The 13,833-nt window shown below is 48.2% G+C and overlaps 1 protein-coding gene across 11 annotated transcripts in view; it reads left to right on the top strand.

The window, feature by feature from the left end:
• Positions 1–13,833, top strand: part of CNIH3 (cornichon family AMPA receptor auxiliary protein 3) — a 121,332-nt gene that overhangs the window by 47,085 nt on the left and 60,414 nt on the right. For 6 of the 11 annotated variants that reach the window (XM_036354819.1, XM_036354813.1, XM_036354812.1 and 3 more), the window contains one exon: positions 9,511–10,521. The exons of the other annotated variants lie outside the window; for them this stretch is intronic. In XM_036354819.1, the coding sequence (XP_036210712.1) occupies positions 10,499–10,521 (23 nt within the window). In that variant the 5' untranslated portion in view covers positions 9,511–10,498. The remainder of the gene's footprint in view (positions 1–9,510; positions 10,522–13,833) is intronic. 11 annotated transcript variants of the gene reach the window in all.

The following is a 13,833-nucleotide window of genomic DNA, read 5'->3' as shown; positions in this document are numbered from 1 at the left end:
AATGCCCTATGTTAATAGCGGTTAACTTTTAGGCTATGGGATTATAAGTGGTTTGGGTTTCTTCTTTTGTATTTCCAAATGTTCTATAAATGATTATGTATTATTTTCTACATGACTATATGTTTTATGGTCGGAATATGAAGACAAAAATTGTTTTAAAAAACGAATGAACTGAAATTGATAAATGGTAAAGTGTATTTGATAATGTCCCAGATAGGCCATGTCACAAATATCCCACATTTTAGAGACCACCCACCTTGTGTATGGCCACGCAGGAAGCTAGTGGTGGGATTGAGAGTTAAGTGCGGGGAATTTCGAGGTTCTTTGCTGTCTTCCCAAGAGCCCGTGCCCACACGCCTAAGGAAGACAGACCGCTGACGTCACTGACTTCATGGTGTGAGTGTAGCTCAGAGGGAGAGCGCTGGACCCTGTAGGGGGCAGTCTTCCAGCGAAACATCTCCAGGCAGTTCTCGCTGCTCCCACCTGAAATGGGAGAGCGGGGCGAGTCTGATTTGTCACAGGGCCTCATGAATATTGATCACCAGCTTGTTTTAGTTCAGAACAACTGTTCAGCTTTGTTCTTCCTCTGCTTGTGTTGCACTGGGAGCCAATCCTTTATTGGCACAGAGAAATGGAGTCTTTCCACTTTGACACATCAATCTGTGTCACCCTGCTGGCATATTTATTTCTCAGTATATTTGCACGAAAGTATGTATGCAAAAGAAAGTGTGGCAGAAGGAAGAAATTGAGGGATGTGTGGTGGATGGATGCATATTTATATTATTCCATCTTATCAGGCCTGGGGTTGTGATTCGAGGCAAGGGTGCTATCCAGTGGTCAAGAAGAAAGCATTGTCTTGAAGATGTGCCACTCCAAATCATCAGAAGTGCCTCTTCCAAACTCACACTGAACCTCAGTGAACTTATGCTGCCCTCCAAGGTGAAGCTCGGACCCTACTGGGTGGAGACTTGCTGGGACAGGACAGAGGGAACAACGGGGCGAAGAGGTAGGGAGGCAGAGAGGAGAGGTGATTTTCCAGTGTCCATCGGAAGAGTTCTCTGTGTGGACTCCGTGGTGAAAATAAAGAACCACTGAACTCTAGCTATGCCTAACCTGGTGAAAAAGAAAACTTCTGATAATGGACACTACCTTCATGTTCTACCAGGTGTGATGGGCACAGTGAGGGGATTAGAGAGATAATCCTACATTTCTACATGCTGATGGAGGCATAGGAGCCAAGACTATTTCAGCCAAAGTTTACCGGGGGATCCACAGAGGGGAGCCAGCTTGGCACCGCTGAGCACCTGCTGTGTGCCGGCATTGCTGGGCGCCTGAGTTAGGTTTGAGAAAAGATTGCACTTCATTGACTTGTAGAGGTGGAGAGTAGAAAAGAGGACTTTCCAAATAGAGGGAAATGTTCTTGCAAAGTCACAGTGTTGGATAGAGACGAGAGCATTAGAGAGGGCATGGGGGACCACGCTGGCTAAACTTGGGGGTTTACCTGCTGTATTAGTTTCCTGCGGCTGCTGTAACAAATTGCCACAAACTGGGTAGCTTACGACAACAGAAATTTATTCTCACAGTCTGGAGACCAGAAGTCCAAAGTCACGGTGTTGACAGGGCCATGCCCTTTCTGAAGGCTCCAGAGGGGAGTCTGTCTGTCCCATGCCTTTCTCTTAACGTTTGGTGTTGCCAGCAATCCTTGGCATTCCTCACTGTGCAGTTGCAACACATCAATCTTTGCTTCGTTGTCATCATATGTGTTGTCCTTGTTGTGTCTGTCTCAATGGCTCTTCTCTTAAAAGGACCCCAGCCATATTGGATTAGGGCCCACCCTAAGTCAGTGTGGCTTCATCTTAACTCCATTACATCTACCAAGATCCTGTTTCCTAATCGCATTCACAGGTACCAGGTACCTCATAGGTGCTGATGTAGTTAGAACTTCAACATACTTTTTGACACAGTTCAGCCCATAACATCTGCTAAGCAAATAACAGATGATTAGTTATTACTTATTGAATGAATAAATAAAATGGATGACCTGTACGATGTAAGGTGTGCACATGGTTAAGTAAGATTTAAAGGGTCTTAAATGCCAGGTGGAAGAGTTAGGACAATGGTTTACCTTGGGTGGTGGTAAAGCTTCTTAATTGAAATGCTGGGTTGATCTAATAGGGCCAGGGACTAGCAGTGATGGCGAACCTTTTGAGCTCGGCGTGTCAGCATTTTGAAAAACCCTAACTTAACTCTGGTGCCGTGTCACGTATAGAAATTTTTTGATATTTGCAGCCATAGTAAAACAAAGATTAATATTTTTGATATTTATTTTGTATATTTAAATGCCATTTAACAAAGAAAAATCAACCAAAAAAAATGAGTTCGCGTGTCAGAGGTTCGCCATCACTGGACTAGAGAGTTATAGTTTGAGATTTAAGAATTTTAGATCTTCAGTCTTTCTAAAGGTGTTACCAGATTTTTGTCCCTTGATTCTATTAAAAAAAAAAAAGCGTTAAAAATAGCATTTGCCACTTGGAAACCTAAATAGCAAGTCTGTAGTCTCAAAATGGAGGTTACTTTTCTCGGGTTAAAGTATTCGAAAGTAGCAGTAATGGACTCAGCTGAGAAAGCAAACATGGGAAAAGCCAGCGGGGAGACTTCGGTGATGGTGCGGTCATTTTCTACACCAACAGAGTCTAAGTGGAGCCTCCATGATTACATATCAGCACCACAGACAGCACCCTCCACCTGCTTCCCAAGTCTTTCAGAAGGAGGACCCATTCCGTTACATCTCTTGCCTTTTCGCAGCTTCATTAGAGGGGCTGATATTTGGCTCATCAGTAGCACCGAATCTGTAATAGGCTGGTTTCTTCCCGAGTCCCCCATATCGGTCCCTCAGTGGTGGGCACAGGTGCTGTGCCGGCAGATGGTAGTCAGCGGCAGGCAGCGGGCTTTGCGGATTCAGCCTCTTTGGAAACAGGCATTCATGAATACCTAGCAGCCTGTGCTTCCAAACCCATCTGTTAGGAGTGGAATTGTGCTCCTCCAAAAGATACGTTGCAATCCTAAACGCCAGCACCTCGGAATGGGACCTTTTTTTTTGGAAATAGGATCTTTGTAAATGAAGTCAAGATGAAACCATTAGGCTGGGCCATAATTATCCAGTATGACTAGTGTCCTTATAGGAAGAGGGCAGTTTGAACATAGACACCAAGAGACACCATGTGAAGGCAGAGACATGGGGAGAAGGCCACGTGGGGCAGAGACACACGGGGAGGGGGCCACGTGGGGTAGAGATACACGGGGAGGAGGCCACGTGACAGCAGAGATGGTGAGAAGGCCACGTGAGGGCAGAGACACATGGGGAGGAGGCCACGTGGGGTAGAGACACACAGGGAGGAGGCCACGTGAGGGCAGAGACACCTGGGGAGGAGCTCATGTGACAGCAGAGATGGTGCGAAGGCCACGTGAGGGCAGAGACACACAGGGAGGAGGCCACGTGAGGGCAGAGACAGAGATGGAAGTGTTATAGCTCAAGCCAAAGAAGCCAAGGATTGCCAGAAAGTGCCCAAAGCCTGAAGAGTCAAGGAAGAAGTCTCCCCTACGGCTTGTAGAGGGAGCATGGCCCTGCTGACACCTGATTTCAGACTTCTGGCAGACCTGTGAGGGGATAAATTTCTGTTGGTTTAAGCCCCCAGTTAGTAGTACTTTTGTTATGGCAGCCCCAGGAGACAGACACACTATTCCTTTCATCAGGTTCACTTGTCTTGCGTGTCCTTATGTCCTCGTACTCCCGAGTTAACTTAGCGAACTAATTATTCATAAGGTACTCGCAGTTGTTGGTGGCATCACGGGGTGCATGGGGAGCTGCTGAGCACTGCATGCTCCGTCCAGGGGCCTGGTCTGGCCGGCCACCACCAAGGTACTGAGGAGAGTTGAGTGGACGGGAGTAAGGGAACTCGTGGGGATGGTGAGAGATGGCTATTGCCAAGTGGGGCTATAACAGAAGGTGCCATGACCTCTCTTAGGCCCGAAGGAGGCAGGGTAAGGACAGTTCCCAGAGCCAGGGAGGACAGTGGCTGTCGGAGATGGCTACCTACCAGGATCTGTAGAGGCACATGACTGCCCCCTTCAGCATAGCCGGGAGGAAGCCCGGGGCATGTTCTCCTACCCTTTGATTTCTGTTAGCTCCACCCAACCAGGAGTTGGAGGGCAAGAGAGAATGTGGACACTATGAAGGTTGTTTTTCTTGGGGAACAAGGAAGGGTGGAGAGTAAGGTTCCCAGAAAGGGGAGGGTGTAGGGAATGTATGCTGATAATGCCGGGTGGGGCAGGAAGCCAGCTATCAGCAGCCCACTACCTGTCTGCAACTTCGGTTTGCCTATCCAAGGCTGTGCCTCGCATGAAAGTTCCCCTTTCAAGCCTATGTGCATGTTGGTGGCACCTTTTTATTTATTTATTGTGGGAAACGGCTGTGTCTTCATGCCAAGTCCTATAGAGATTACTTTAATTCTCGAGGATGATGGGGCAGAGATGGAGGGAGAGGAGTGGGACAGACAGTAGGGGTCTTGTTAAATCAGAGGCCAGAGTTGCCAAAAGGAAAATACCGGCTTAGGGATGAGGCAAGTCCCATGCGCGAAGGAAATGCGGAGGTGAGCCCGCTTCCGGTCAATGGAGAGCGTGAGCTGGAGCAAGACTTGGGAAGGTGAGCTGCATCAAACCCCAAGAGAGAGATCAGTGCAAGGAACTGATCTGAGTGTGAGAATCAGGGGGAGCAAAATAGTAGCTTCTTCCAGGGTTTGGTGAGAAGCAAATGAATCAAATTTGGGCAAATGCTCTTTAGCTGGACAGCAGGGTGCAGAACACGTATAAAGCGTGTGGCGACAGTTCCAATAGCAGCCACGTCGCGTGGGCCACAGGGAGATGCCTGCACAGTGTCAGCCAGCCCGATGGATTGTGTGGCGACGCATTGCCAGTTCCACCCATAACAAGCGAAAGGGACTTTATTTCTTCAACGAAAGGCAGAGGACCCAGGTTACAAAAGTAGGGCCTAAGAAGAGAAATCAGACACATGAACTGAGAGGAAAAAGTTTGCCACTTCAGCTTTACCAAACTCCCGGATTTGTTCTCTGCTTAGTTCACCCCACGGGGGTCTCCTGGAGGCGGTAGTTTTCGGTATTGTAACTGCCCACCAAGAGGAGATGCGTCTGAGTCTCTTAGGAATGGGTATATGGAGGAGAGCCAGGGGACCGCCTCCCATTCCTAGGGAGAGACCCTGACTCGTTTGTCTGCTGTGGCCATAGCAACAGCAAGCAGCATCTCAATGGCTTCCAATTGGGGGAGTTTCCCAATCCCAGTCTCCCCAGGCTTCCTTCCTTCAGCTCCCAGACGCTCATCTGGCTCTTCTCACCTCTGAGGCTTTCTGGTTCCTTCTCTGCTCACGCTCCACATGGAGCTTTTCCTCCCTCTCTTTTCTCTTCTGGCTCAGGTTCCCCTCCTGGGGGTCCTGCCTATACCCACTGCTGAATTTCTTGTGGCGACCACAGACTTCCAGGGGCCTCCTGGACATCGTCACATGCATCTCTCAGCAGTCACCACAACGGATCGCATTTAATCCGACCCCTCGCTTTCCACCGTAGTCTTCTCTTGCCATATTGACCTGTCATGGCTATTGGGACTTCGACCCTCGTTGTCACTGGGCTGGAAACCACTGTCATCTTCCGTTGCTTGTTTTCCATTCTCCCCAGATTCCAGATTCTCTTGGCACCCAAACAATCAATTGCCAAGCCCCCCACCCCCCCAATCTTCCTTTGAACTTCCTTCCCAATCCATTGGTTCTACTCTAAGTAGGTACTTACTAATGCTCCTCTGTACTGCTTCAGTAGATTTGACCTAACATATTTCTAGCCCATTTTCTGTATTCTTACATGAGTAATCTCCCTATAACAGGTGAGATAGTTTTACCCCCTTAAAATCTTCAGCGGCTCCTTCTTGCCCCGAAGTGTTCGGTTCAATTCCTGGTTGTGGCTTTAAGACCGTCTAGATTTAGCCCCAGCCTACCTTTCTGGCCTTATCACCCATCGTGCCTGTCTTTGCACCCATCCTTGTCACACTGCACTCCTCAGCCTTCCCTGAACTTGCCTTCAGACCTCTGTGTTTTCACTTGTACTGTCTGTGGAATCTTCCTCCCTTCCCTTCAAATCCACCTGTGGGTGTAGCTTTCCCTGAGCCTCCTAGTTGGAATGACACCCCCCCCCCCACTTTACCTTTCCACACTCTTCTGCTTTCTCCTCTGCTATCGTCCATCTTCCCACTTTGCTTTATACTCTAGCTAATTGCTTGCCCTCCAGACCACGAGCTTCTCCAGGGCAGCCACTGAATTTTATTCAACTCTGTGTCCTCTGAGTTTAATTCACGTCTGTATCCCTGTGTCTCCATCACACAGGGCCCCACACACAGTGGGTTCCCGATGTATGTTAGTGAATGAATGAATACCATTCAGATCATACAGTGGGGTGCACTGAGAGGCTGGCCTTGAAGTATGTATCATCACTTCAGAATTTCTGATCTTTTCTTCACCAAAGTCAGAAGTTCAAAGGAAGATAATCTGGTTACTGGAGAAGTTCCTGACGTCTAACAGGAAGTACAGCTGCACCCTCATTCTGTTTTGCTCCTGAGGTTTTGTCTCATGGCCTTGAGTTGGTATTTCAGATGGGGACTTGAAATGTAACCAAAATAGTTTCTTCCGTGTCACCCAACAGCAAGGCTCTCTAAAACCCTTCATTTTCACTCCATTTCTCTTGAAAACCAACTCCGCTACAAAGTGGGGCTAATTCAACTGCCACCCATACGGATGTGGTTGTGAGGATGACTTGAAATGGGAATTTTTAGACTCTCCAGTATGTCAACAAGTTAAGCATTTCATTCATTTAAAAAATGTAAATAAATGCAGCTGCATCTGGCTATATGAACAATAAAAGTGAGAGCGTGCTGCTCAGCCAAGAGAGAAGATGCTCTAAATTGAGAGAGGCACCCAGCTCCGAGGATAATTTAAGGAGCATTAATAAATATATTTAGAAAGCTCATGCACCATACATAACTCATAACTCCAGCTCATCTTTTTATCACTCGGTGAGCTAGCAGAATTCATAATGACAGTTGAAGACAACAAATAAAGGACTGGCTGCTTCCCAAAAACCAATTAAATAGTGAGAAATGGAAGTCACATGCATTAAACATGCATGTTGAATTTTGCACTATATTTAAAATATTACATAACTTCGTATTTCTCATTAGAATGTTTTATTAAATTAAGCAGTGTTCAACTTTCAAACACGAGATCTCCAGAAATCAGCTTGAAAATCTGTTTGTTTATAGATATAATGCGTTTTCTCATAAAAATGCCATTATAAATGCAATTAGGTACCCAGGCTGCCCACTAAGGCCACTTAAACTCGTAATATCGACGCCATATTGTATCTTTGCGAGAAAAAATTAGTAAGAAAGCATTTCCACTGCAATATTAGCATTTATGTAAGTAATTGAATCTCTCATCCCAGAACTTTGATCAAGAAAGGTTTTCATTTTTGCTAAATGATAATGCCTGTAGAAAATAGAGTTAATGAAAGGGAGATGAAAATATGGATTGGTACTGTAGTGAAGAGGATGAAGGGAAATTTGGGCCTTTCCCCAGGCCTTTACATTCGATGCTATTGGTTCTTTACGACACTGACTCTCACCTCCAAATGTAGGACCCTTTTTTTTTTCCTTCATATGGATGGATCCCTGGCACCACTTTAAACCTATCTTTCATCATTAGGGTTGTTTTTCTTTGGCTCACAAATGGAAGAAAAGGGAGCTAAAAGAGAGGGACATTTTCCTGGGGTAATTGAGCAGAAGTTCCGTGAGAGGAAAGAGGGAGAGGGGTGTGTGTGCCTATGAAAAACAAGTTTCCTGCGCGGAGAAAATTGAGCTGAGCCAGCAAAAATGCCCGAGTCCCTTTAAAGAAGCAGCAGCTATTCATTGGATGTAGGTTTCCCTGCTGGTCACGGGCCATGCTGCCGCCTCCTGAAAGGCAGGCCCTGCCACAGAAGCAAGCAGGGAAGCCACAAGCGCAGGGTGCAACTGGCTTTTCCCTTTTATGGGATTCTCATAGATCGCTGGTTCGTAGCTTGGAGATTTACTGTTTTTTCTCATTGGCAACTTTGAATTTGATAAGTTTTTTTTATGATTTGTTTCCTTTTCACTCTCCGTAAACTGCTCTATCCTTTAAAAAAAAAATTGTATCTACCCTTCACCCTCCATCACCATCCCCTGCGATCCAACTTGCTACCCCTGTTTGGACTCATCAGACCTTTCTCCAGCCAAGAAGACTTCAATGGCTTCCTGTTTTCTCCACACGTTGAAACTTTTGCACCAAGTGGCTCAGGGCCCTCATAGACGTGGCCTCACCCGTCCTAGCCAAGCCCATCCCTGGTCCATGGCTGCTCCCACCGCTTGGAATGCCTTTCCTGTGGCTCTTCCCAGGGACTTCGCTGAGGGCAGCAGTGCTCTTAGGCTTGTTCACCTCGATACCCAAGACCTAGAACAGTCACTTGATTGGCTGATTGATCGTAGATGCATCGGTCACATGAGAAACCCGCTGAGTCTGGTCATTATCATTTTTGCTACCAGCAGGGTCAGATGTGACATCTGCCTTTTTAGCTCGAGTGGCTCTGTGGCTGTGAGGGACAAGAGATTCCCGTTTGCTGTGGTAGAAGCTTTGTGGCTCTCGAACCTCAACATCTGCTGGGACATTAAAGCCCTGGGTTTGTCTTTATTTCTTCTGTGAACGCACCAGTGTGTTCAGAAGCAGCTGCACAAACAGAGCCTTTATATTCATCATCCCCGTCAGCACAGTCTTTTCCATCCTCCCCTTGGTCTCCTTGAGCCTTGCCTTCTATGTGCACTTTATCCCAAGCAGCCAGCAGTGATATCTGAAGTGACCACGTGCCCCGCATGCCCTGGACCACCGGCCGCCCCTTGCCCACTGCGCCCCGCGCCCCCCCCCCGCCCCCCGCCGCCGTGAAGTCAGCTCAGACAGCCAATCCAGAGCTCTGTCTCTGAATCAGTTTCTTGGGGCTATTTTAGGAGCGGAGCATTAGTGTAGTTGGGAAGCAAAAACAACTCTAGTGTTTTTAAACAGAGGGAACTGGACACAGGAAATTGGTAACAAAGGTCTTGGAACAGTGGAAGCGCACACAGGGGGCCGAGGTACTCAAAGCCTGGTCCTTTTAGAGCCACTCTGCCACTCGAGCTGGGCGCCCAGGGAACACGGAGTCCTCAGAGCCCACGTCTGCTGAGGCTGCTGCTGGACCTGGCTGCCAGGGCAGGGGCCCGGGAGCCCTCCCTCGCTCCTGCCATTGCTGCTGCCACCAAGATTATTGCTTTTGTCATTGCTATCCCTGCCCTTGTTGCTGCTGCCGCCCCTAGAATCACAAAAAAGATGGCTTCTCCCTTCCTCCTACTTTCCAGGCTCTTCCCAGTGGTGATGGGGCAAATTTGACCCAGGACACAGCAGGACTCTGGATGGAGCTCGTATTTTTAGCAACAACGCCTATGACCATCGTAAGCCAGAAATAGACATTCTCCCACTTCTTCGGGCTGCTGAAGTGGTAATGGATAGCCGGAGGAAGGATGAGGACCCACGGGGCCTACCTGCGTTCATACCTGCCAGGCTGTCTCCATGCTGCAGGCTGAATGAACAAAAGGGTATCGATCTCCACAAATGCAAGATTTCCTAACAATTGCAGACATTCCGGCTCCTCTGGCAACTTGACAAATGACTGGGGAAGAACACACAGGGCCCTGTAATCCTGCATTGACCTGAAAACAATGCCAGAGGTGTCCGGTGTTAAGACACGCTCCCTTTCCCTTCTCTTCCTTGGGCTTTGCCTGGTAATTGCTCCAGAAATATCCTCAGAGAGGCAGTGCTGAAAGTGACCTAGATCCCCAGAATCACTGGATTCCAGGGCTGGAGGGGCGGGTGGCCTCAGATCGGAAGGAGGGTCTCCTCTGGTTCCTCCCACTGACCATTGAGTCCAACTGAAGTTTGTCAGAATTCAGATGTGTTTCGATGTCGTCTCAGAGTTAGGTAATGATTGTTCATTTATCACTACGTCCCCACAGGATTGCGTTTTCTATCCACGTTGATCATGCAGTGCTCTTCTGGAAGGAAAATCCTTAGCTAGGAAATGACGGTGGTTTCCAGCTATTTCTCAGGCTATCCAAGTGGGATTTAGTGGAACTCCATCTGTCCATCCATCCTTCCATCCATCCATCCCAATAGCCATATATCCTATGAGCCATCCATTCACCAAACCTATTTTGAACACCTGCACTGATCACCCTCCACCAGACTGTCCGTGAGGTCCCATCGCTGATGGAGGGGACCATGATTGCCCTTGGCGTGCTGTAATGATGCAGCTCTCCAACATTCCTCCGGGAGAACTGGAACACACCAATGGAAACAAATGCACTGGCCAGGTAATATGTCAGGCATCTGCCAATTAAGGGGGGGGGGGGAAGAGTAATTTAAAAAAGGAAGACGGAATGGGGGTGTTGTAGACAGGAGCAATCAAGGCACTGGAGACAGACAAAGGCTAAATGCATGAATCACCAATTAAAGGCCAAGGGTGAAGACTACAGCCAGATGGCAGAACAAAGCCAAGGACCAGGCCCAGATCTGAATGATCGGAGTAGCAGTGTCCCTGCGGAGGTCGAATTCTCAATTTTGTCAGGTCTGCTACTCCAAGGTCAGGGTCTTGAGTGGGGCAGAGTGACATCCTGAGAGATGCAATGGGGACATCTGGGTGGATTAAGTATTGAATCTCTAGGTCGCTTTGACCCTCTGGGCCCACAGAAGTAACCCACCCCTCTCTGTGAAAGGCCAGCACCCCCTTTTACTTCAAGATGGTGCCAGCCGGATTGGGCCCTAACATAGCCTGGCTGGGGAAGTAAGGGGCAGCTGAGGGAGGAAAGTCTGGTCCCTAAAGGAGCCACACGAGTACTTATTGGCAGGAGCTGGGAGACGGTGCGGATGTGCTGCTAGAATGGTTCTTGGAAGCTTGGGAAAAGCGATGGGTCATGTTAACGGAAGTGGGAATGTCGGAAATGCTGTGGCAGACAGTGAGAGAAGGGACCAAAAGGCTCAGGGAAGTGGGCACGCTAGAGTGGAAACACTGTCTAAAGCTGGAAACTCACCAAGGACTGCATTTGGTGGGCAGATCTGAGAGCACTGTTACCAGAGCACTAAGGTAGGAAGAGAAGGCGCGCCAGCATCGCCGAGACACTCAGCAATGACTCCTCCACAGGCCAGAGCTGATGTTAAGAGATGCTACCACGGAACCGAGTTCTCTTACAGAAATGGAGATGGTAGACTCCCCAAATCACAGAGGCCAGGAGACAGCACTTATTTGTCAAAGCAAGACGGAGCCTGGTTATTGTTGTAATGAGAGGCAAGGTTAGAGTGGTAGCCACGGGGCCCAGACACTTCAGATGGCTTACAGAACACAGGGCAAGATCCCTAGGGGCGGGACAGACGGGTGCCACGGATGTTGCTCAATATACACAACCAAAGCAATCCAGGATGGGTGACCCCGAGGCTGGGGCCACTGTGACGGTTTAAAAAGTCAGAATCTGTTGCCTGCTTCCCAGATAGGAGCCAGTGTTCAGACCCAAAACTGATGGAAGAGGCCAGGTTGCCGTCGTCTCTGCCACCAAAGGACCCCACAGCACCCCGGGTCCTTCCCCACTCCTTCCCCAAAGCGACCTATTGCCATTTACTTGAGTCACTAACTGTTCACTGGGGGAAGGACATGTTCTAACATTTCAATGCAAGCTCAGTACACGGTCGGAGTTGCAATTGATTCTTTGGGACCCAAAGTGTTACCAGGGCTCTCTGTAAGACTGGGGGAGCAAATGGAAGCCAGGTAATAAACGCAGGCCTGGCCCGTTCTGGCTCACAGCATCCATTACAAAGTGGCACTCAGCGGCCAATTAGGCGGAACGACTTGGCCACTTGATATCAGCCATCCTCTTTCATTGGTCACGCCAGTGCTAGCCGGCAGTAAGAGCGTGTGTCTTTGTAGAGAACTGAAAGACAATAACTAAAAGTTGGTCTGCTTTTTACCATCACCGCGTGCTGGCAATTCTAAACATGCGGTAAAATGCTCTCCCTCCCCCCAGCAAGCTACTCCCACCACTCCCCCCCAGCCCCCATCATGAGCCTCTGGTGTGTAAGGGTTCGGGAAGACTGAGTACAGCCCACTTTGTAAGCAGCCACGGGGGTGAGATGCAGGGAGGATCCTGTGAAAGGATGCTTTGAAGAAGACAACTTTTCCTGCTTCACGCTCTCATTTGCACCCAGTGCTGCAGCTCCTGAAAGATGGCAGTCTCCTTTTCAGCTTTTGAAGTCAGTTAATTATCCTGCTGTGAGCTAGTCAAGTAATTAATAAATGTTAACATTTGCACGTCGTTTTATTTAAGAAATAAGTGTCTTTGAATGAAAAAGTGCCTGCCAGCTTCCCCATTAATTACCAGAGTACTGAAACACTTTGCAAGGTGGCACCGAAAGTACCTTGGTTAAATGAACCATCCTTCGTCTCTTGCCAGTATGAGTCACGATGCCATCTTGCTGGCAATTCCCACCACCAGGCAGGTGAGGAGAAGGGAGCCCTTCCCTGGCAGGGGCAGAGGCAGAGGCAGCTGGATTCTGTGCAGTTGGGGTGTTAGCAAACAGGTTTGCAGCAAAGGATGTTTCTATTAATAATACCTTCTGTTTTCCACCTCTTTTGTCTTTTTAAAAGAGAGATAAAAATGCTTCATTATATTACGAAATTAACTTACTTGTGATTGGAAATGGGGGGATAGCATTGATTGGTCTGGGTGACAGCATATTTCTTAATCTTTAGGGATGGTGACTTCACAGAGGGGGTGGAACGTTGATTTTTAGGGGTTACAGATAAATTGCATTGCTGTTAAAGGAGAAAGAGATGATTAAAAAGTGAAGAGGTATATGTCAACGAGAAGGGAAGACTGTTATGAGTGGGTTGGCAGAAGGACAGTGATACATTGAGACATTTTAGATAGGGCTACATACTCGGCGTGTGTGTGTGTGTGTGTGTGTGTGTGTGTGTGTTCATTCTAGCCACGGGTAGGGTAATGAAAAAAAGAAATTGGTGGAGGGAAAAGGGAGAGCAAAAGAGGTGTGGAATCAGAAAAAGTCCAAAGACCTTTAAGATCCTTAGGATTGGCGGCCATTAATCCAGGCTCAGTCCACTGGTACATGTTAAGCATCTCCTGTGGCTGCAGCATCCAGGCACCATGGATAGCACAGATGTGGTGTCTGGAAAGGGAGCTAGACTTTGAGGTTTCTTTCCATTCTAGGATTGGACAGACAGGTGTTTATTGAAGAGAGCCAGATGGTTCAAGGGAGTTTCTAACTTTATACTGTTGGGTACCAGGTTGCAAACTAAATTTAGGCTCTGGCTGTCAGCTCTCCTGTTTGGCCCTGGATTGAGAATAGCCTCTTGCTTACCAGCCATCTGGTCCCCCCAAGTCTCTGCTGCCGAATGACGTCTTCCCACAGAAAGGAGGGGACCTCAAACAAAATCTATAGGATGAAAGTGTGTTTTTCCCACCGGGATCTCCCCATGGGATCCTAGAGAGGAAGGGGGTCCCACATTGAAAGGGTCTAGAGGATGGGAGTCATATTTATGTTATTGGTGTTTGATTTCATTGGGTGGGCTCCCTGGAGAAGTCACATGGGGAGGTGTGCCCTATATGGGGCAGTCCAGG

The sequence above is a fragment of the Myotis myotis genome, unplaced genomic scaffold, assembly GCF_014108235.1.
Source record: "Myotis myotis isolate mMyoMyo1 unplaced genomic scaffold, mMyoMyo1.p scaffold_m19_p_21, whole genome shotgun sequence".
NCBI classification, from domain to species: Eukaryota; Metazoa; Chordata; class Mammalia; order Chiroptera; family Vespertilionidae; genus Myotis; species Myotis myotis.
This window is presented reverse-complemented; position numbering and strand designations above follow the sequence as displayed.